Raw genomic sequence first — 23,283 nt, 5'->3', positions numbered from 1 at the left:
ACAGGTTACAGACATTGCTGTCAGCCGGAGTGCAACACACACTGTTAATGCAGTTAGCTAGGGTGAGCCTCCAAGTTCAAAGACACACCGCATGTGTACCATACCACCTCTGCTGCGGTCATGGGGACGCGGCTTAGCTGGAGAGATGTGTAGTGCGCAGAGTGATTTCAACCAACAGCTGAGAGAAAGCGTACAACGAGAGAAGGAAAGGCATTTTCAGAACCAGAGCACTAAAGACTGGATGCAGCCCCATGGTACGGCGACGAAACCTGGGGGGCGCCCAAGAAGTCCCGGGCAAGGTTCAAGTGCTTCACTGATCTCATCCGGGTCCCTACAATCAGGCTATTGAAACTAGAGGGAGGAGTACGTGGTCCGCGGCTTGCCATCCGCATCTAAAGGGCATGACGAGAAAGTAAGGCTAGGGGGTAAAAAACCGAATCAACCTGCGAGTGGATGGGGACCTGCTGCCACTCCTCCGAGAATGGCCCGGCAGAGAGAGGCGGGCCAGCGTTGCCCTGTATCGTTGAAACCTTCGTTTTATTAGTGCCGGGGCCAAGCCCGGAACTAAGAACAAGGATTCCTTTTTTAAGGAAACCTTTGTCTGTCTGCTTGCTGAGGAAGAATTTCAAAGTTGTATAACACGGGTGCCATCTCGCCCACTCGCCTTTTCATTTCGTTAGTATGGAAAGGACTGGACGATCTAACTTCAGGCGGTATAAAGCAGACCAGGTGATCTAACTTCAGGGGGTATAAAGCAGACCAGGTGGACTTTCATAACAGCCGCCACATCATTTCTCTCTGCTAAAGCGTGAAAGAAGTTCTCCCAACGCATCAGCTTAATCATCCAGCCCGGGATCTCCATTTGCTACCGGAGCTTACCTAAGTCATTGTTTTTGGTGATAGCATTAGCTGCCCTGGTTCGAGGTCCCTGCTGTGTAAACTGATATCCAAATTTAAGGATATTTGTATTTTCCTCAAGCATGGTGGCCATTTCCAGCTCCACAGCTGTCCCCAACTGCTGTCTCTGGAGTAATTAGAAATAAAAAGTATTAGTAAACTAGATCAAAATACTTTTCAAGGAAAGAGTAAGACATTCAGCTGCAAGCCGTTTCTGTTGGGTTATTACAATTTCCCAGTCCTTCCTAATATACATAAAATAAACACATTCTAAAAGTTCAGTACATGCTTCTAATGAGATAAGGCACCATACCTACTAGGTATTAAAAGAACCGACAGACAGTGACCAGGGTTGGTTAAGAGGCTGGAGCTCTCACACACTGCTGGTAGGAAGAGTTAACGGTTCAGCCACTGCAAGAGTGCGCCAGTTACCATATGACCCAGCAATTCCGCTAGGTGGCATTCTGATGCAACTTTGAGATGTGACCGTCCTCACTACCTGTGTGGGTCATAAAACTTGCTGCCTTCAAAAGATTGGGGGATGCATACACTAAATGTTTTCCCGATAACTGAAGCGTTTCAGCCAAATGTTGTTTTAGTTTCACTGAAATTCACTTTAGACGGAAATGTTTCTGAAATACTCGTTTCTTGGTCACTTTAAGAATTCACCTGGCTGTGGGACAGCACAGTCATGACGGCTGGCAGCACAGTGCTGGGCGGACAGAAGCCTGCCTGACACCCTCAGGATACCTGGCTACTGGGGCTTTCCCTGCTTTCCCTCAGCCTCTGTAGTCTAGTCATCCGCTGTGTGCATGTGACATGCTACCATGGGGTCTTGCCATGAAAGCGCTGCAAATTAACAGAGGGGTTGAGTCACTTCTAAAAGTGCTTCAGGTGTAAAATAGCCAGTTGTCTACATTCTCTTAAAATAACTTGGAGAAAATGGCTGTGTCTACATCCTCATATATGTTAACATTCCAGATGCCCCAATGTCTCCACCCCCTTTTGGCCCTTCATCTTGCCATGAAAGCCCTCTCCCCACTTGCCCGCTGGGTCTCTAAGCCCCAAGGCGGCGGCAGTGGGGTCTGCTCTCCCTGGACGTCACTGCTGCAGAGCACTGACCTGGTTGTCAACTTTGAGCTCTGCCAGGGTCTCATTGTCTTTCAAGGCATCGATTAGTGCCAGGATCCCAACTCCTGTGATGAAGTTGGACTCCACATTTAAACTCTTCAAAGTTGTGTTCACTTTCAGCATATCTGCAAAAGCCTAGAAATGGGACCAAGCGTTTCAAAATGAAGATTTCACAGCACCCATTCTGTTACACAGTACGCACCCAAACCAAACTCAGAGCCACTGAGTCAGTGCTGACTCACAGCAGCCGTCTGTGGGTCTCAGAGACTGTATTTACTGACGCAGAATGCCCAGTCTTTCTTTCAAGGAGCTGCTGGTGGTTTTGAATTACATAGTATTCAGATTATGAAGACGGAACAGGCTACTTCAGAAGAATTAGCCGCTGAAGACCTTATGGGAAGCCTCACAACACTGTCAGGTACTGAAAACCTCGAGAAAGAAGCGGAACACTGTCAGAGGCAGCGCCAGAAGAGGAGCCCTGAGATCAGCAGGCACTCAAAATATGGCTGAGGAAGAGCTGCCGCTTCAGAGTACAGTTGACCATATGCATAACGACCTCGATCGAATATAGCCTGTGGGCAAAGCCGTAGGGACCTTCGGTTGCTGATGTGGCAGGAGTCACAATGAGAAGAAACAACTGCAAAAAATCTAACAATCGGAACTTGAAATGTACGAAGTATGCATCTAGAAAAATGGCGTCAAAAATAAAATGAAAGGCATAAAGATCGATATACCAGACATTCGTCAGCTGAAATGGACTAATACTGGCCATTTTGAATCAGAAAATCATATGCGTTACTAAGCTATGAATAACACTATCCAGAGGCAGGGCAATCGCTTGTAAGATAATTGGACAGTCCCTCACAGAAGGGTTGATATAACTAGGGTGCAGTAGAGCACTGATGAAATACGTAACTATCCTCTAGTTCTTTAAGATTTCCTCCCCTTACCATTATGGCATTTGTTTTACCTCATTAATCTTGTTAAAAATGCACAGGTCCATTTGTATAATTAAGATCATTCGATGAATGAAAGCCAAGATAGATAACCCTTTAGAAACAGTAACGGGAGTAATGATTCCCTGAGGGTGTGGGAAGAGAGGTGGGGGTCAGGGTGGGAAGGGGACCTACAAGAAGGGCTAGCAATGACGACTGCATCACCCCACTCAACAGGAACGAGCAACAGAACTGCAGGTGTACTGAGACACTGGATGATATAAAATATGGCAAAAAAGGTAATCATAACAATAATAATATATAAGGCTTCCCGGGAGGGTAGGGCAGGGGAGGGAGGGCATAAAGGGGACTTGATATCAAGGAGTTCAAGAAGATAGAAGAAGTTTTGAAACTGGATGGTGGCAGCACTTGTACAATTATGCTTGATCGTATTGAATTATGAATTGTTACAGTATCTGTAAGAGCTCCTAATATAGTGATTTTAAAAAGAGGAAGGGCATTGCATTCATTATCAAAAAGGGGATTTCAAGAAGTATAATGTCGTCTGTGAGAAGATTATATCGATCTACATTCAAGATCCAACCTTGAATGCACCAACCAAGGTAGTGATGAATACATTGAAGAAGTCTACCAACTACTGCCATCTGAAATTGATCGACATGAAATCACTATGCATTGATAATTACTGGCGATTCGAATGCAAAATTTGGAAACAGAAAGAAAGGAACGGTAGTTAGAAAATACGGTCTTGGCGACAGAAATGAAACTGGAGACTGCATGACAGTATTTTGCAAGACCAGCAACTTACTCTCGCAAATACCTTTTATCAACAGAAATACACAGAAATCAGGTTGACGACATCTGTGGGAAGAGACAATGGAGAAGCTTGATATCAGCAGCCAAATGTGGCCAGGGGCCAGCTGCAGCCAGACCGTCAATCCCTCATGCAAGTTCAGGTTGAAGCTGAAGACAATTGAAACAAGCCCATGGAGCCAAAATATGACCTAGAGTTTATCCCACCTGAATTCCCAAACCAGCTTTGACACATTGAACAGTACTGACAGACGACCTGATGAGACGTGGGATGACATCAAAAGCACCAATCATGAAGAAGCCCAAAGGTCATTAAACAGAAAGAATGAGAAGAGCAAAATGGACTCTTTCAGAAGAGACTGTAACTTGCTCTGCATCGTAGACTAGCCAAGGCAAGTTCAGCTCAAGAAGACCAAGTAAATGAAAATGAAATGCGCAAAGACCTAGGGTTAGGAAACAAAAAGGAAGAATATACTCAGTGTCTGTTACACCGAAAGAACTCAAGACAAACACATATGCAAGCTGCAATAGTGTAAGGGTCTATGGGCAAAATACTGCCTGATGCAGGAAGCGCCCAAAGACGACAGAAAGAATGCAGAGCCACTGCAGGAACAAGAACTAGTGGACACCCCACCATTGCAGGAGGCAGCATATGACAAAGAACCACTGGTGCTGAAGGAAGACGCTCAAGCTGCACTAAAAGCTTTAGCCAAAAACCAGGCATCAAACTTGATGCAACACCAATGGAAGGTTTCAAGAAGCTGATGAAGCACTCCCTCATCTCGGCCAGGAAATTTGGAAGACCGGCAACTTGCCCAACTGACTGAGAGAGATCAGTATTTGCACCCATTTCAGAGAAAAGTGACCCAACAGAATGCTCACATTATCAAACAGTATCATGAACATCACATGGAAGTAAAATTTTGCTGAAGATCATCCAACAACAGCTGCAGCAGTACATTGCCAGCGAGCTGTCGGAGACGCAGACGGTCTGAAGAAGTCATGGGACAAAGGATATTACTGCTGACTTCTGATGGATCTTGGGTGAACGCAGAAAATACACAATGTTTATTTGTGTTTTACTGACGATGCTGAAACACTCGACTGTGGACTACAACCAACTATGGACAGCCTTGAGGACAGTGGGAATTTCAGAGCACTCGACTGTGCTTGTGTGGAACTTGGACAGAATTCAAGAGGCAGTTGTGCAAACAGAACACGGGACTACTGCATGATTTAAATCACAAAAGTTGTACATCAGGTTTGCATACTCTCACCACACTCATTCAACTTTGTATGGAATAAGCTGAATTATTGGCTGAGCAAATAATTAAAGAAACTGGATCACATAAAGAAGAACACGGCGTTTAGGACCGGAGAAAGGCTTACTAACAACCTGCAATATCCAGGTGACACACTCTTGCTTGCTGGAAGTGAGGAGGACGTGCTGATGAAGGATCAAGGGTTGCAGCCTGCAGAATGGATTACAACTCAATGTAGACGATCAAAATCACCATAACTGGACCAATACGTAACATCATGATAAATAGTGAAAAAAATTGAAGTCGTCAGAGATTTTGTCTTGCTTGGGTCCACAAGTGATGCCCGGGAAGCAGCCGTCGAGAGAGCAAACGGTGCACTGTGTTGAGATCTGCTGCACACGACCTCTTGTAGGCGTGAAGAAGCAAAGAGATAAGGTATCTCGAGTACTGATGTGCACCTTCCTCAACCCACGATCTCTTGGTCCCTTCACACGTATGTGAAAGTCAGTCACTGAATAAGGAGCTCCGGACAAGAATGGGTGCATATGAATTACGGTGCTGGCAAAGAATACTGAAAGTACTATGGGATGGCAAAAGAACAAACAAATCTGTCTGGGAAGAAATGCAGCCAGCATTCTCATTTAAAGGTAAGCATGGTGAAACTTTGGCCCATGCATACTCTGTACATGTCGTCAGGAGAGACCAGTCCCCGGAGGACATCATGTTGGTAAAGTCGAGGGGCAACAAAAAAGAGGAAAACCCTGCACGAGACAGACTGACCCAGGGGCGCAATGAAGGGCCCCCATGCAAGGACACTTGGGAGGGGGACGCGGGACCGGGCGGAGTTTCCTTCTGTTGTGCACAGAGTCGCTATGAGGTGGGACTGGCACCCAACAGCAACATGGCGTGGTGCGTTGTTAGCATGTCAGTATCCCCAACAGTGACTTACTTACCATAGCAACAGGGTCATTGCTCCGGGTGGCTGCAAGGCTGAAATGTTTCACGTGGCTGTTGGTTTCCAAAGCCTTGGCAAACTCTTTCAGGGTAGGAATTGGGATATTCTTGAAAGACAGTAACAACAGGAAACACCTTACATTTTAGTTCACGGGAAAATCAATCATCCTACTAATGCACGCTACTTGTTCCGACGTACTAAACAATGATATAAGCACACGATCTTTAGTCTACGGGTGAGAACAGGTCACTCAGCCTTCTCCATTTCTAGCGGACTTTTCCACGGTGATCCACGAGCATAAGCTGTCTGCTACCCAGAACAGAGCCTGTATCACCATTTCTTTCGGTTACAGGAGCGTCCACATTCTCCTTTTTAAAATGATTATAGTGTTACAACAAGTCAACCTGGATGATGCAAAGAGCATCCACTTTCTACATGGAGAGAGGAGTTAGATCCCAACCTCTAATGAGCATGCTCCCTGAGGCAGACCACACACAGATCAGTTCTTGGTCACTTAGTTGAAGCTACAAGGTATTAAGTATAATTGGCTCTAAACTAATGAGGAATGATGATGAGTTCTATTAGACACTAATTTCTCCCTTTAATATCCAAGACCTGCAGTTCCTTGCAGCCTAATCAAGGTAAGGTCATTACTATTGACTCAGAGACAGAGATGCCCAGGCTACTAAGGGCATTCAGAGTGTTTCTTCCCTCACTCACAGGAAGGGACACTGGCTCAGGGAGCACAGAGTTGTGCTCAACGTGGCTCCCTGGGCCTTTTATTCCACATGGTCCTCTTCCCATTTCTGATAAACCAAGAGACACTGTAATGAACACAAGGGCCAAGCCCAACAGCCAACTGGAGCTTATTCTTTAGCAACTCGTTAACTCGATGCCCACCTACTTCATACATATACGCTGCCCTATCGGTCACTGTCAGTCAGAATCAAGTCCACGGCAGTGGGTTTAAAAAAAAAAGTGTAGAGAAACAGACCCTTCCTTTTCATAGGCTGAATCAGACTACTGGTGTATCCAAACTGTCCAGCGCTCATCCTGTACTCAATAGAAACCAACTTTGTTGCTTGCGCGGCATACCTACCTTTATGTTATTCAAGTTAACTTCCACCAGGCGAGCGTCGTTTTCTTTTATTCTCTTTAAGCTCTCTTCAACATTGGTTGGATTTGGTGGCTCATCAAAGACTGGAAGGATCTTTTCGCCCTTTACCACATCTACGGGAACACACGGAAAGAGAACAAGTCTCCTTGGTTGCCAGTACTATCGTGGTAGACCATGCTGAGGGGCTCATGCACGGTAGAGACCACACATGTATTAACACTGACTTAAAAATCCCTTTAAGAACCTGTATGTGCTGGCACTTATTTAAACCCCAAACCGAACCTACTGTCCTGCAGTCCATTCTGACTGATAGCAGCCCCGCATCGTGCTTGTTTCCAAGGCTGAAAACCTTTGCTGAAGCAGAGCGCCTCCTCTTGAAGCACAACCTGGACATCAGTTGAGCTCGACGCTTCCCAAGCACACCCCAAACACTCATATAAACCATACCAAACACATTCCAATATGAAATTTGTTGGCAATCAGTTTGCCTCCAAAAATGTTAACAAATGAACACTTCCCAACTCTCGGTGCACTACAAGCATCTTCTTGACTAAAACACGTTTTTTAAGAAAATACATTTTATAACAAGCGATGATCCTGCTTATTTTTAGCAGTAGTCATGATCATGTCTAATATTGTAAAAAATACAAAACAAACACGAGCGTCTTATCATGTTCTCTGAGATTTGACTGGCAACTGTGTAAAGGCGGTAAGACTCACAGAGCCGCACACATTAAAAGCAGTACAGACGTAACAACACGAGCGGGTGAGAGGCGGATGTCTTCCTTAACCTTCTCTCTTCTGGAGAGGACTATGCAACAAGGAGAACAAGGCGACTCCCACGGAGGAGGCAGCAATGGGGAGTGAGAGAAAGTGGACAGGGAAAAAGCTAGAGAGACAGAAATTCCCCAACCACGATCCTCCATCATGTCCGCCTTCCAATTCTTTACTTGATATCCAAATACGTGGCGAGAATACACCTACTCAAAATGTAAAGACCCAGAATCCTCGGACCCTTTCATCAAATGCAAAGAGTCCTTGACACATGCGTGTCTGGCCCTAAGCTCCTCTAGTAAAACTATGCACACGTGTTCTGTGGAGAATGCCCACGGTTTCAGAGTCTCCCAGAGGCAACTGACACCCCCAAAGGGAAGAGTGACTGACAGGGAAAGACTGACAGACTCAGTGGGCTGTTGTCTGGCTCAGTCCCTCCCTTCCCCGTGTGGCTTTTAAGAGCCAAACTCTTCTCGAGGTAGTAAGCATTGCTCACCCGTCCAATAAACCCCTCTAGAAGTGCTTGGTTCTCCTCCAGTGTGACTCATGGAAGCAGAGGGTAGGCTGCTTCTGCATCAATTTTAAAATTTATAAAATCGGAAGAGTTTGCTCCCCAATTCTACACAATGTGTGTATTTAAAGATGCTTGCTCCCTGACGTGGGTAACTGGTGCAGGCGGCAGGCTGCTGAAGCCATTCCACAACAGGAGCCAGGGAACTTAATCTATGGATCAGGCTGCCAACACCTATTCCCACTGAGTTTGGACACGTCACTCAAAGCGGGATGACCAAGTTAAACAAGCTTCCTAACGTAGTTCAATCAGGGCACCACCTGTGCAAACAGGCTGTAAATGAAAACATAAGGGAAAATCAAAATTACAGAGCACCCTGCAATGGAATGTTATGCAGATGTCTGGATGAGTTAGACCTCTATATACACATGTACAAGAAACAAGATATACTGCACTACGGGGCACTGAGACCAGTCATGTAATCATTCTAAAACCTTAGCTTCCTTACATGCAAATTAGAGGTAATAAAGGTAACTATCTCACAGAACCGCTGTGAGGATTAAATGATAAAAAAGCCACATGAATCGTCGTGCATAAAACATGAATATGGTAAACATTCAAAGTAAGTAGTCAAAGCTGTTATTGAAAAAGTAGTTCAAAAATTATGGTATGACTCTATTTGAAAAACCAAAAACTCTATCTGTATAACATGCAGACATACATGCTTAGGTAGACATAGTACAAGGTCGAACAGTTGCGTTAGGGCCAGGAGTAGACGTGACTAGAGGGAGAAATGGTCGTGGATAGAGAGAGACACTTACTGTTTGCCTTCCACATTTCTCTGTTCATTAAAATTGTTACACAGACATGTACTACCTTGGCAGTTTTTAACGGCCTTACACAATCGTTTTTCTTTTCTTTCTTTTACATAATCATTTTTCAAAAAGCTTACTACTTCACACCTCAGACTAAATAATTTCGAGGCTGAATAGTCTTGGGGTGTCTTTTGATTCTATAATATTTTTTGGCCAGCCTGAATTTCTTGATAATTAGTAACACAGATAATAAGATGGCGGTGGATTGAACTGTGTGAAACCTAAGCGCTGGGCTGCTAATGGCAGGAGCAGTGGTTCACACCCAGCAGCGGCTCCTCTGGAGGAAACTGAGGTTGCCTGCTCCAGTATGGATTTACAGTGGGTTTTATAGCTGTAGTTATGATTGCACATGGGAATGGGAATTCTTCATTACGTGATGAATGAAGCAGAATTTGTATAGGGTATATCTGAAATCCACTCTTGTGAGCTATAAGAAAGAGGTTAAACAGGCAAATGCGTAAACAGAGGGGAGAAGAAAGACGCCACGCTTCATGAAGATCGTCTGGAGCAGATGTTGCAGGGAGACAAGGACTTTCTACCTGAGCTGACAGAGAGAGCTCGGCCTCTTGTAGACCCAGCACCGCAGTTGGAATGCAGACACTTCCGCTCATTAAAACCACCCCTCCTAGGGTTTCGATGAAGGATAATTTAAATGGCAACAAAACCCACATTTGACTAGTTCTACGCAACTTACCATTTGAAGTATTTAGTGAAATGAGAGCAGCTCTGTGACAACTGCTGATTGATATGGGTCAGGCACTGCATATTCTTAATGGCGCTTTATGTTAACACAGGAACCTTGGGGGTACCGTGGGTTAGCGCTGGGCTGCTAGCCAAAAGGCTGGTGGTTTGAGCCAATCGGCCATTCCACCCGGGGAAGAGGAGGCAGCTTGTTTCCACACAGCTGTACACCCCTGGAGACCCTCTGGGGCAGTCTGACTATGTCCACTAGTCTCTGAGTCGGAATCAGCGCCACAGTAATGGCTTATGTTAATACCATCAAACTGGGAGTACACACACATAATATTTGGTATGTACGTAGTAAAGGCAATAGCTGGAGAAAACAACATATCTGATAAAGGATAGAGATTCACAAAGCATTTTAAATACTCACTTGAAAAATGCTCTTGGTCGACACCATTACTACTTCCCACTACATTACAGAACTGTGTGTTGGCTATCAAATTGTGCATTCCGAGAATGGCTATAAATATAGAAGAAGAAGAAATTTTATTATCCACAAGAATTGAACTTACTACCCAAAATTTGTCTTAATGAACTTAATATTCTCTAGATTTTCTTCCTAGTAGATGAAATAAAGACTTGACAACAACAGAAAAAGGGGTGGGAGATAAGGTGATTAAAATCATTTACAGTCTCCTGCTCAGTGTGTGTGCATCATTGTTCCAATGTCTGAATTCAGACACACAGCTGGGAGTCAGCCCAACAGGAAGCTTATAGCAATGCTTGGCGCCACCTGGTGGCCAGGAGAGAAAATGGAAATGATCCATTTTTGTTCCCCTTTCTCACCAGGAACATAAGGTTTATAACTTAACTTGTTAAACTTATCATTATCTATATTCGTATTCCACCTGGAAGAAGAATACTAAAAATATGGCTAAGTTCTCATAATTAGATTAAGTAGCATCACTCCGAAATGATACTCTGCAGAAAAAATACAATAGCTTTGTTTCTGACCACCTATGCACAACGATGGCAGAGGCTACCGCACACCCCGCTGATGCTGAGTCTTGAGAGGCCCGTGGAGAAGAGCAGGCCTGCTCTGGCTGTGCCGCACACCTCAACGTGCCCCTTCCTGGAGTGCTTCTCTGAGAACATCACGGCTACGCGGAAACATGTTCCTGAGGTCGTTTGGCACTAACGTCTCGACATGCTTCCGACTTTTCTATTTAGGGCCCCGGGAGTAGAGGGGCCCTGGCCCCAACAGGATGGCAGCAATGAAGCAAATAACAAGGGCCGTCCGGAGCGCATGCTGGAAAGTGGCGAGCATGGCTCAGGAGCAACTGCTTGGCAGTTGCCCGGGTCTGCATCTGCTGACAACAGAGCAGTGGCTGAGCCTGGAGACTCTTTCCCAGCGCTCTGATGGGAAGGCTTCCAGCCGTGCACTAGCTGATGGAATATTGTTCTACAGACTCCCCGATTTCACAACCACACGTTCCAGTAACAGAACCATGGCACTGTGGAGTAAGTGCAAAGACATTAAGTCTTTTCTATTTTAATATAAACAACAACGCCCAAAGCCCTTTGTTAGGCCTGCGGAGGTGGGTACCTGCAAGGTCGCACAATTCTGTATCGGATGCACTCGTTAAGGCTTCTTCCAATTCTGGATCAAGGGATACTTTTTCTTCTGTAAAAGTCTGTATAGGCTTCTGTTTAGGGATAAATATTTTCCCTGTGGAAAAAAAAACCAAGATGTTAATCTCACTAAGAAATTATAACTCATTACCATTACTGACATTATAACTCATTACCATTTTATCTCTTCTAATGCCAATTATTAAAACTGTGGGCAGTCGAGCTGAAGGAAGAAGTCAATTATTTCTATTCCATCTTCGATATACATTTAAAAGTTTCCAGGGTAACTAATTTGGTTGTACAAGTTGGAAAGAAAAAATAAGCTCTTTGGGGGTAGTAAGTATGAGTTACTGTATAAATATAGAAAAATTAATGAATATACAACAATGAAAACAGTTTTTAAACTTTAAAAGAGATTAAAAAAACAAGATTCAATTTCTTATTTCTATTTATTTTTTTAATGAAAAGATTTTTTTTAAAGATAATATCAGGGATTCTTATAACTCTTGTCACAGTCTATCATTGCTTGCCTCAGGAATTTGTACATTTTGCCTTCATTCTTTTCTAAACATTTACTTTCTATTGAGCCCTGGGTATCAGCTCTTCCCCCCCAATAACCCCTTGATAGATGGTCCATTGTTATTATTTTCATATCTCATACCGACCACTGTCTCCCTTCCCCCATGTTTTCTGTTGTTCTTCCCCCTGTAGAGGGGTGTATGGTTATGTGTCGATCATTGTGATCGGTTCCCCCTTTCCCCTCTGGTATCACTATTCCCACTCCTGTTCCTGGATTGTGTGTTGTGAGCTCCCATCTCTTATCTATACCTGTGAATTTCTTATTTTTTTAAGCAATAAACATAAACCACTGTCACTTGGGGAGTGGTAGAAACAATAAGGGTCTAGAAACTCGAATTCTAATCATAAACAAGTCTATATATTAAGAGAAACTTCTAAAGATCTGAAACTTCTGAGCACTGTTCCTCTAAGCCTCAACGGACACCCGTGAAAACCAGTCATGATAGAATCCTCGTCTTCACTGCGGGAAAAAGCAGTACATTTATTTCCACACGTTCGATGCAAGGTTGGAAATAGGAAAGAATGGAAAGGGTAACGACTTAACTGCTGCACAGCTCACCAAATAACATGCACACACGAGGAGGCTTCAAACACGCGGGGAAATAGATCAAAAGAGAATGAAATTTGCCCATGATCTTTTGGAAGCCCCCTCACACACATAGTTGGGATTGGGCTATCAAAGTCGACTCTGACTTCTATCCAAGACAGGTGAAAACTGTAATTCCAAAAATGTCTGGCAAGGTCTATGAACGTGCCCATTATTTTCTTTTCCCTCGAGAACTGGCCAGGAACAAAAAGGAGTTGACACCAAGGGCTAATCAAGTAGAAAGAAGTTGTTTGGATATATGTTACAAGTGATGGATTGTTAAAAGATCTGTAAGAGCCCCCCTAATAAAATAATTTTAAAAAGAGAGAGAGAGAACTGATCAGGAATTAGGCCCATGGTTTTATGGGACGTCCCAGTGAATTGTTCTTGTAGTGCCCGTAATCCTTCTGCTCCGTCTAGTCACTGCGCAGTGCCTGGGGCCTGAGAAGCCGGCAACCGGCCATGCAAGGGTCTGTAGCAACAAAGGCAGGAGCGTGAAGAGTGGAGGAGGATGTGTGGCTATTTGTCTGCACAGACAACTGCCTCCTTTCTGAGACCAGACAAGGACGGTGCCTAGCCATTAGTACTGAACAATTTGATCAAAGAGTCGACCGAAGAATCCTGATCAAAACGGGGAAAACATAGAACATACTTTCACATTCTCATGGAATCTGAAATTTCCTGGAACCACAGAGGATGGGAGAACCCCAAACCTTAACCCTAGAACATCCTGTGAGATATATTTTTAAATTATTTTATTGGGGGCTTGTACAACTCTTTTCACAATCCATACACCCATCCATGTGTCAATCACATTTATACATTTGTCGCCACCATCATCTCAAAACATTTTCTTCCTACTAGAGCCTTGGTATCAGCTCATTTCCCCCCCTATCCCGCTCTCCCGCACGAACCCTTGATAATTTATAAATTATTATTTCGTCATGTCTTACTCTGTCCGACGCCTCCCTTCATTCACTTTCTGTTGTCCACCCCCAGGGAGGAGGTTATATGTAGATCCTTGTAATCAGTTTCCCCTTTCCACTCCACCCTCCCGGTATCACCACTCCTGAGGGTTTCATCTGCCCTGGATTCCCTGTATTTCCAGTTCCTATCTGTACCAGTGTACATCCTCAGGTCTAGCTGGATTTGTAAGGTAGAATTGGGATTATGATAGTGTGTGGGGGTGAAGCATTAAAGAAGTAGAGGAAAGCTGTCTGTTACATCAGTGCTACACTGCACCCTGACTGGCTGGTCTTCTCCCCACAACCCTTCAGTAACGGGGTGTCCAGCTGCCTACAGATGGGCATAATATTCCACTGTTCAATAAAACCAAGCAGTATTATACAATTGCTACCACAATCAGTTTCAGAACATTTTCTTTCTTCTGAAACTCCTTGATATCAGCTCGCCTTCGTCCTCTCTCTCCTTCTTCCACCACACCTCCCAGGAACCCCTATTCTTTCCCCCTCTCAGTTGTGTGTGTGTCCTATCTTACATAGTCCCATTTACCCATTCACATGCAGTTCTGTTGTCTGATCCCCAGCGAGTGGGGTTATACAGTCTCCAATGCTACCAGAGTTGGCTGCTTTTTGAACTGTACGCTGTGGGCGCTTCTCCCTGGCTTGCATCCTTGGTGCCAGCGTTCTGGGTAAGTGCAAAGCATTCTCGTCCTCCAGTCTTGCCCTGCTTTCTGTGCCTTGGAAGACTGCCTTCTTCCTCGCTGCCGCTGGCCTGGCCCGCCTGCTGTGTCAGACCCGTGGCTGGCTTAGTAAGGACTTTCAACAGCACAGGATGAAACCCAATGAAAAGGCGTTCAGACGAGTGCGTCTCGAGCAGTATCACGCACCTCCGTCACCGGGGACTTCGTGAGCGCGTCGGTTCTAGGGCAGTGGGTCTGAAGTGCAGCCTGAAATTCTGCCTGTCTAACCGACCTCCGAGGTGAAGCTGGTACCGCGGATCTACTGACCACTCTTAAGGCAGCAAGGTCGTAAACAATAGAGGCTCTATTACCCAGAGGTCGACGGTTCCAGAGTTGTGTCAGTAGTTCCACCCTGACCGGAAGGATGCTAACTCTCCCCATCTCTCTCGCTGGCCACTCGCATCACCTGGAGGCCCCTGTTCTCAGGCCTCCCAAGACGATCTGCGTAGCGCATCCTTACAAACAAAGTCCAAAGACAGGGGGGAGGGCACTTTCTCAAATGGCAACTTTTGTCACGTAAACTGCCAACAGACTTGGTCTCCGACGTCACTAAGCAGACGGTGGTGAGGCTGCGAGAGGCGTCTGGACTTCAGAGCGAGGCCCTCCCAGGACGCAAGGAGAGGTCTGAGAAGGGAAGGCGACGATGCTGCTTACGCCGACCGCACTAGGTGCAAATGCAGCGCATGTGGGCTCTCCTCCCGGCGGGCACGCTTGTCCTTCTCCGGGGGGCGGCACGACTCCAAAGGAGGCTTCCAAAGAAATGGTCAACGTTCCTGGGCCATCCTTGCTTAGCACGCACAAAATTGCCCAACTCATGAGTAATTGAGTTACCACTGCCAGTCTAATGGACTCCAGTCAGGAAACACAAGGCAAGCATCCACATTCCAATCCACACTGCAGACTGAATGGTATAACACAGGTGCTCAGACTCTAAGGAGGGCAATCCAGCCCTCCTTAGAAAAAGCATGGCTTTCAAAGTTGGTTTACTTTAGCAGTGAACTTTCTCCCCAAACAAGGGGGGGGGAGTGACCACTGCCCCCTCCCCAACCTTCAAAGAAGCTGTTTTAATTGCCCTGGGGTGCTTCTTCTGGGTTTTAAAAAGCTCTCCAGGGATTTGAACGCATAGCAATCAAGCTCAAGAAAGGTTGGGTTATAGTACTCACTTACTAAACCAAACTACACAAGCAATCAAACAGCTGACTGCATCTTATTCTAGGGACCGGTGGAATTTAAAGCATTATATCAAAAAGCCCTACAAAGTTTATCTTTGTGATCCTCATCCACATTCCATGAGACATTATTAATGTCTAATTTTCCCCAGAGACAAACTTTTGCTAATTCTTATAAGAAGCAAATGCATCTTGTCAGTAAAACTAAGCAATACGAATCAAGTTTCTGAGGGCCTGTGGAAACTCTTGTAGGACGCAGACAACTGCTCGGACATAGCCCGTTGTAGAGGCAGTGAGCCTATATGTCACTGCATTTCTAACAATACAAAAGGAGCCACCTCATACTTCTGCTTCACGCGTAGTCTAACACTATGCTGTAATCGCTTACCTTTTAATGCACCATGTGAGAGCTAGTTCTCTAGATTAAAGGTAAAGAAAGCAAATGAAGAAATGATAAACTATCCCCTCATAGAGGGGTTTAGGAGAGGAGATGGGTTAATTAGGGTGCGAGGTAGTATCGATGAAGAACACAGCTTTCCCTCAGATCCTGGATGCTTCCTCCCCCCAACTACCATGTTCCAAATTCTACCTTGCAGGGCTGGATAGGGCAGAGGCTGTACACTGGTGCATATGAGGGCTGGAGGCACAGGGAATCCAGGGTGGATGATACCTTCAGGACCAAGGGTGTGAGGGACGATGCTGGGAGAGTGGAGGGTGAGTGGGTTGGAAAGGGGGAACTGATTACAAGGATCCACATGTGACCTCTTCCCTGGGAGAGGGACAGCAGAGAAGGGGGGAAGGGAGACTCCGGATAGGGCAAGATATGACAAAATAACGATGTATAAATTACCAAGGGCACATGAGGGAGGAGGGAATGGGGAGGGAGGGGGAAAAAAAAGAGGACCTGATGCAAGGGGCTTAAGTGGAGAGCAAATGCCTTGAGAATGATTGGGGCAGGGAATGTATGGATGTGCTTTATACAATTGATGTATGTATATGTATGGATGGTGATAAGAGTTGTATGAGTCCTAATAAAATGTAAAAGAAGAAAAGAGAAAAAAATGATTAGGGCAAAGACTGTACAGATGTGCTTTATACAATTGATGTATGTATATGTATGAACTGTGAAAAGAATTGTATGAGCCCCAATAAATTGTTAAAAAAAGTGAATATATAAAAAAAAAAAGAAAGAAATGATAAACTAGGCAAGACTTTAGTGCTGAGTAGAAAACCCAAGGAGTTCTCCCCTCCTGGTTTACAGATGAACGCAACCCTCTCAAGATCCCTGGCTCTTTGCTGAAAATTGACAAACAGATGCTAAAATTCATATGGAAATGCACTGATCCCACACTCCATCACGATGGGTAGTGACACATAGCATCCATATAGAACAGAGTAAAATTGTCCTGTTGGGTTTCCAAGGCTGTAAATCTTTTTTTTAAATCGTTTTATTGGGGGATCGTACAACTCTTATGACAATCCATACAAATATCTGTTGTGTCAAGCACATTTGTACACCTGTTGCCCTCATCATTCTCAAAACTTTCTACTTGAGTCCTTGGTATCAATTCCTCATTTTTCGCCTCCTTCCCCGCCCCCCTCCCTCATAAACCCTTGATAGTTTATCAATTATTTTTTTGTCATGTCTTACACTGTCTGATGTCTCCCTTCACCCACTTTTCTGTTGTCCACCCCCCAGAGTGTTATATGGAGATCTTTGTCATTGGTTCCCCCTTTCTAACCCACCTTCCCTCTACCCTCCTGGTATTGCCACTCTCACCTCAGGTCCTGAAGGGATCATCTGTCCTGGATTCCCTGTGTTTCCAGCTCTTATTTTTACTAGTGTACATGTTTTGGTCTAGCCAGATTTGTAAAGTAGAATTGCTATCATGATAGGGGAGGGGAGGTGGGGGAAGCATTAAAAAATTAGAGGAAAGTTATATGTTTCATTGTTGATATTCTGCACCCTGGCTGGTTCATCTCCTCCCCAAGACCCTTCAGTAAGGGGGTGTCCAGTTGCCTAGAGATGGGCTTTTGGTCCTCAATCGGCACTCCCCCTCATTCACAATGATATGATTTTTTTTTTTGTTCTTTGATGCCTGATACTTGATCCCTTCAACACCTTGTGATCACACAGGCTGGTGTGCTTCTTCCATGTGGGTTTTGTTGCTTCTGAGCTAGGTGGCTGCGTGTTTTTTCAAGTCTTTAATACCCCAGACAGTATGTCTTTTGATAGCTAGGTACCATCAGCTTTCTTCACATTTGCTTATGCACAATTTGTCTTCAGCAATCATGTCGGGAAGGTGAGCATCATGGAATGCCAGTTTAATAGAACAAAGTGTTCTTGCATTGAGGGAGTACTTGAGTGGAGGCTCAATGTCCATCTGCTACCTTAATACTAAACCTATAAATATATCCACATAGATCTATTTCCCCATTGTCATATAAAAATAAATTTACATATGTACATGTCTCTATTTAGACCTCTATAAATGCCCTTTGCCTGCTAGTTCCTTCCTATTAAGGCTGTAAATCTTGTTGAGAGCAGAAAGCCAGATCTTTCCCCCAAGCAGTGACTAGTGGAATCAAATGCGAGCCCACTGCGCCACCAGCGCTTCTGATGGGAACGCAAGGGGCCAAAATAGCCAACACAACCTCCAGAAAAAACAAAATGACAACAAAGTTGGCAGAGTCACATTTCCAAATTACAACATGTGCCACAAACTTATACGAATACAGTTTTGTGACGGGGTAAGAAAGACCACATAGACATACGTAGATCAATAGAATAGAAGTGAGAGTCGTCCCTCCTCTCACCCAACAACTTGTATTTATGAGCAAGCGATTTTTTTCACGAGCGCACCAAGCCAACGCAATAGAGAAAGAACAGTCTTTTCATCCAACGGTGCTGGGACATACACATCTCACAGTTCCCGAGTCTGTTCCAACCTCCAGGCCCTACCGGACGGAGTGGAAGGTCTCTGAGGCTGTGCATCTTTACAGAGGTGGAAAGCCTCATCTTGCTGCTGGCAGCCCCACAGGTGACCACTACGCACCGGGGCTCCTCCGGGTCCTCTACATCGCCACATGAGGAGAATCAACGCAAACTCCCGCCTCACGTCACACACTGACACCAACTTAAAATGGATCACAGACTTGAATGTACGGCCTAAAACCATACAACTCTTAGCAAAAAACTTTCTGAGTAAATCTTCAGGACCTTGAGTTAGACAATGGTCTTTTGCTGTGACCCCAACAACCTAAGCAGCGAAAGAAAAAAACCTAACTGTTAAACTGGACGACAGCACCAAACATTTTTGGGCTAAAAGTGACCATTACAAAAGTAAAAAGGCAAGCCTCAGAAAGGGGCTTGTATCCAGAATAGCTAATTATCCCAATTCACAAAGGGCCAAGAACTTGAAAAGACACTGTTTCCAAGATACACAATGGATGTAAACACTGGAAGAGATGCTCAATAACAGTTGTCACTAGGAAATACAAATCAAAATCTCAATGAGATATCACTTCTCATCCACGAGGGCAATACAAAAAACAGACAAAGTAACCATGGATGTGTGGACACAGGAGCCTTCACACGTGGCTAATGGGAACATTACCACTCTCTCACACAGTTTGGCAGGTCACCAATAGATCAACATAGAATCACCATGTGGCCCAGCAATTCTACTCCTACAACACACTCTAGGGAAACAAACACATGTGCTTGTACATGACTATGTACAAAAATGTTCATAGAAACGTTACTTACAATAACCCCAAGGTGGAAGCTCAAATGTCCATTCCGTTAGGAACATAAAAACATAGTCCTTTAAAAGGATATGATTTAGCTATATAAAGAAAGGAGACGGGGACGACATCCAAACCGAAAACAAACACACAGAGTGACTGCCATCGAGTCCAGCAGGGCTCACAGCAAGCATGTAGGTGGAGCTGTCTTTGTGGGTTTCCAAGACTACAGGAGCAGAGAGCAAGCTTCCTCTTACTCCAGATGAGCCAATGGGGCTTTTGAACTGCGGACCTTGTGGTTAGCAGCCCAATGTATCATCCAAGACACCACCAGGGCTCTGAATAAATGCACCTAAGAGAAAGAAGGCAGTCACAGACACCTAAATATTGTACGATTCCATTTATATGATATAATCCCAAAGAGGCAAAGATTAGTGGCTGCCCAGGGCTGGGAGTGGAGTGAGGGTCAACTACTGGTTTGTTTCTTTTTGAGGTAATGAAAAGGTTCAAAACTTAAGTATGTGGATATTCTATGAACTACTATTGCATACCAGTACTTTAAATGCGTACATTTTATAGCATGTGAATTATGTTAGTCAAACTATTTTAAAAATACTTTAAAGATCCATGTTCATATTTTAATGCTTACATTACTAAACCTCACGTGTGGGTCTCTCATTATCTACGAGAATTGTAACCCATCTATTACCCACTGCGTTGTGCGTTAATGAAGTGCATCTGGCAGTAAGTAGCCAACGCTAAGTTTCAAGGCAAGAGTGGTGCTGGCTGAGATGTTTGGGTTCTGCAGCGACCTTGGCTGGGCTGCACTGCTCAGTGGTTTAGTAGTTAGGTAACAAAACAGTGCTCCCTCACGATGCGATCTGATGTGGTCACCCTCTCTTTTCCTGTAGCACAGATAATTTCATATCATGACCTGCCTTTGGAACCTACCCTGGTCATGAGTGAGGAGTGGTTATCCATATATGAACATTTATATTTTGCAACCTAAAATGCAGAGATAAAAAATAACTAATGTAAAAAAAATTTAATGTGAAAGGGGAAAAAAATAGGCAACTTTCTGAGATACAGTAAGCCAGCCAGTAAAAATCAGCTGGACATAAATATGAGATCATTTTTTAAATGGTCAATTTAGTTTGTATCCTCAATGTCTTGCAAAATGAATTAAATGTTAGGTTTTCACTCGTGGTATTATGCAGGGTTTATTTTGCTTCTGCACAGTCGGAAATGAGCAGCAAATATGATGCTTCTTTTATCTCAAACCATTTATTAACAAACTTATTAGAATTCCACTTCATCATCATCTTGATTCTGATGTGTTTTCCTTAAGTCATGGATTATTTCCTCACAAAAATCTCCATTCCATTTTGATGAAATGATTTAACATTTATTTGTTTATTTTATTTTTTTAAACATTTTATTAGGGGCTCATACAACTCTTATCACAATCCATACATATACATACATCAATTGTATAAAGCACATCTGTACATTCTTTAACCTAATCACCCTCAAAGCATTTGCTCTCCACTTAAGCCCTCCGCATCAGGTCCTCTATTTTTTCCCCTCCCTCCCCGCTCCCCCCTCCCTTGATTTAACATTTATAAAGGAGTTAGCATATCATACACATAATTTGTAGCTCGGTGCCACTGAGTCAGTTCTGAATGATTTCAACAGAACCCGGTCCTGCACGATCCTGACAGCTGCTAGGCTTGAACCAACGGCGGCAGCCCTGATGTAAGTAAGCCATGGAGTCCTTCTCTAGGCACCGGCCCCTCCTGATAACATGTCCAAAGTATGTGAGATGGGCTTCCAATTCTTTTAAGAATTTATTTTCAATTGGGAGTGAATGTATGTATTATTCAACAGTTCAATCACGTCAGCTATCCTTTCTTCTAAGGAGCATGCTGGCTCTACTTTCTCGGAGTCAAAGTTGTTTTTCTAGCAGACCACGGTACTTTTAATATCCCCCACGAACACCAAATCCCAATTCCTCTCCGACTGTCTTTATCCACTGTTCATCGCACGCATGCACGCGAATGTGATCGAAAACACCGTGGCTTGGGTCAGGCACACCTTAGCCCTCAAAGTGACATCTTTTTGCTTTAAAATTTTTAAGAGGTCTTCCCAGATTTTTCTAACGCAATCATGGCTTGGCTTCTTGACTGCTACTTCCCTAGGTATGGATTAGCTCTCCAGTTAAAATGCAATCCTTGACAACGTCAATCTTTTCTTCCTTTATAATTCAGTGTGAAGCTTTTTGTTTTCTTTACAGAGTTGTAATCCATATTATAATCCATTAAGTCTTTGATCTTCATCAGCAAGTGCTTCAAGAACTCCTCGATTTCAGCAAGCAAGGTGTTGTCACCTGCACACTGCAGAGGTTGTTAATAAGCCTTCCTCCAATCCTGATGTCGCTCTTCTTCGTATACCCCCGCTTTTCGGATTTGCTCAGCATACAGATGGAATAAGCATGGTGAAAGGTACACCCCAGATGCACCCCTTTCCTGATTTGGGATGTGTGTGTGGATTGTGAAAAGAGTTGTACGAGCCCCCAATAAAATGATTTGAAAAAACCAACATTGCTCTATTCAAACAACTGCTGCCACTTCTACATACAGGTTGCAAGTGAGAACAACGAAGCGCTCTGGAATTCTCATTCTTTGAAATGTGATACATTGTTTGATCCACAGAGTCGGATACCTTTTTGCAGAGTCAGTAAAAGACACAAACATCTTTCTGGCATCCTTGAGTTCAGGCCAGCTCCAAGGGAAGCCAGCAATGCTCCCCAGTCCAGGTGCTCTGAGCCCAGCTCCATCTCCCGGCAGCTCCCATGATGCCGTGCGGCAGCTCTTTCCTAATGACTGCTTGCGTGGGCTACTCCTGATACTGTTTGATCGCTTCTGCACTGTCGGGTCAAGTGTCTTTGGAATGGGCACAAACAGGGATCTCTTCCAGCTGTTTGGACAGGAAGCTGCTTCCAAATTTCTCAGCAGAAACTTGTGAGCACGTTCATGTTGCCACCAGGTATGTTGAAGCGTTCTTATTGGTGTTCTGTCAATTCCTGGACCCTTGTTTGCCACTGATGCCTTCAGTGGAGTTTGCATAGCCATTTCCGTTATTTTTGTTCTTCCTTTATGCTGGATGATGGGTTATAGTATAAAAGTTTTTCATTGCTCGGACGGGGTGGGGAGATATGCTGATGTTTTTTCTTCTGAAAAGGGGTGGAAGGCCGAGTAAGTCTGGGAACCTATGCTTCAGAACTGCCTGTGTGTGGTGCGCAGACACACACACACACACACACACACACACACGTAAAAAGCAGAGAGAAAGGCAAGGACAGAGATGTATAGACTAAGTACTAACCCAGGAAGACTGACAATGACATAGTTCCTATCTGAGGAGGCTTCACGATGGAGACAAGGATTAAAAAAGTGTAATTTTCCCATGAACTTTTAACTCGGGGAACGAGGACCTGTTAGATACGGATATAACCTCTCTGGAGGTTAATTCTACGTGTTTGCCAACTCAGGTCGGTAACAACTAATCTGAAATTATAGCTTTGAAAAGATGAAAATGAATTCCAATGGATGGACCTCATTTCACTTTTCCTCTCTTCGAAAGACTGCGCACCAAGTCCTGATTCCTAACTGACATACTCGTATTTATTTGAAATAAGTGCCTTGTCTCAAACCGCAGCTTGTCACAGCTGTCCCGCAACAGACAGCATTCTAGCTGAATAACTTGAGCTTCCTTTGTTACCACGACGAAATGCAAAACTTCTCTAAGAAGCTGAAGTTATACTCTTTCACATGTAGCAAGGCTTTGAAAGCAATGCCTAGATCACAGCAACACATGTCCTGACAAGTGAGCGA

General features: G+C 44.3%; 1 protein-coding gene across 1 annotated transcript in view; it reads right to left on the bottom strand.

Annotated features, from left to right (window-relative positions):
• The window catches only part of TMOD3 (tropomodulin 3), a 68,224-nt gene that overhangs the window by 4,625 nt on the left and 40,316 nt on the right, over positions 1 to 23,283 (bottom strand). The window contains exons 4-9 of the mRNA XM_075532444.1: positions 11,582 to 11,704; positions 10,406 to 10,495; positions 7,114 to 7,244; positions 6,013 to 6,120; positions 2,020 to 2,163; positions 880 to 1,024 (exon numbers count right to left, since the gene is read on the bottom strand). Coding sequence (XP_075388559.1) covers positions 880 to 1,024; positions 2,020 to 2,163; positions 6,013 to 6,120; positions 7,114 to 7,244; positions 10,406 to 10,495; positions 11,582 to 11,704 — 741 coding nt within the window. The remainder of the gene's footprint in view (positions 1 to 879; positions 1,025 to 2,019; positions 2,164 to 6,012; positions 6,121 to 7,113; positions 7,245 to 10,405; positions 10,496 to 11,581; positions 11,705 to 23,283) is intronic.

Source organism: Tenrec ecaudatus, chromosome 14, assembly GCF_050624435.1.
Source record: "Tenrec ecaudatus isolate mTenEca1 chromosome 14, mTenEca1.hap1, whole genome shotgun sequence".
NCBI lineage: Eukaryota > Metazoa > Chordata > Mammalia > Afrosoricida > Tenrecidae > Tenrec > Tenrec ecaudatus.
Note: the sequence above shows the minus strand (reverse complement) of the source record. Positions and strands in the feature narration are given on the sequence as shown.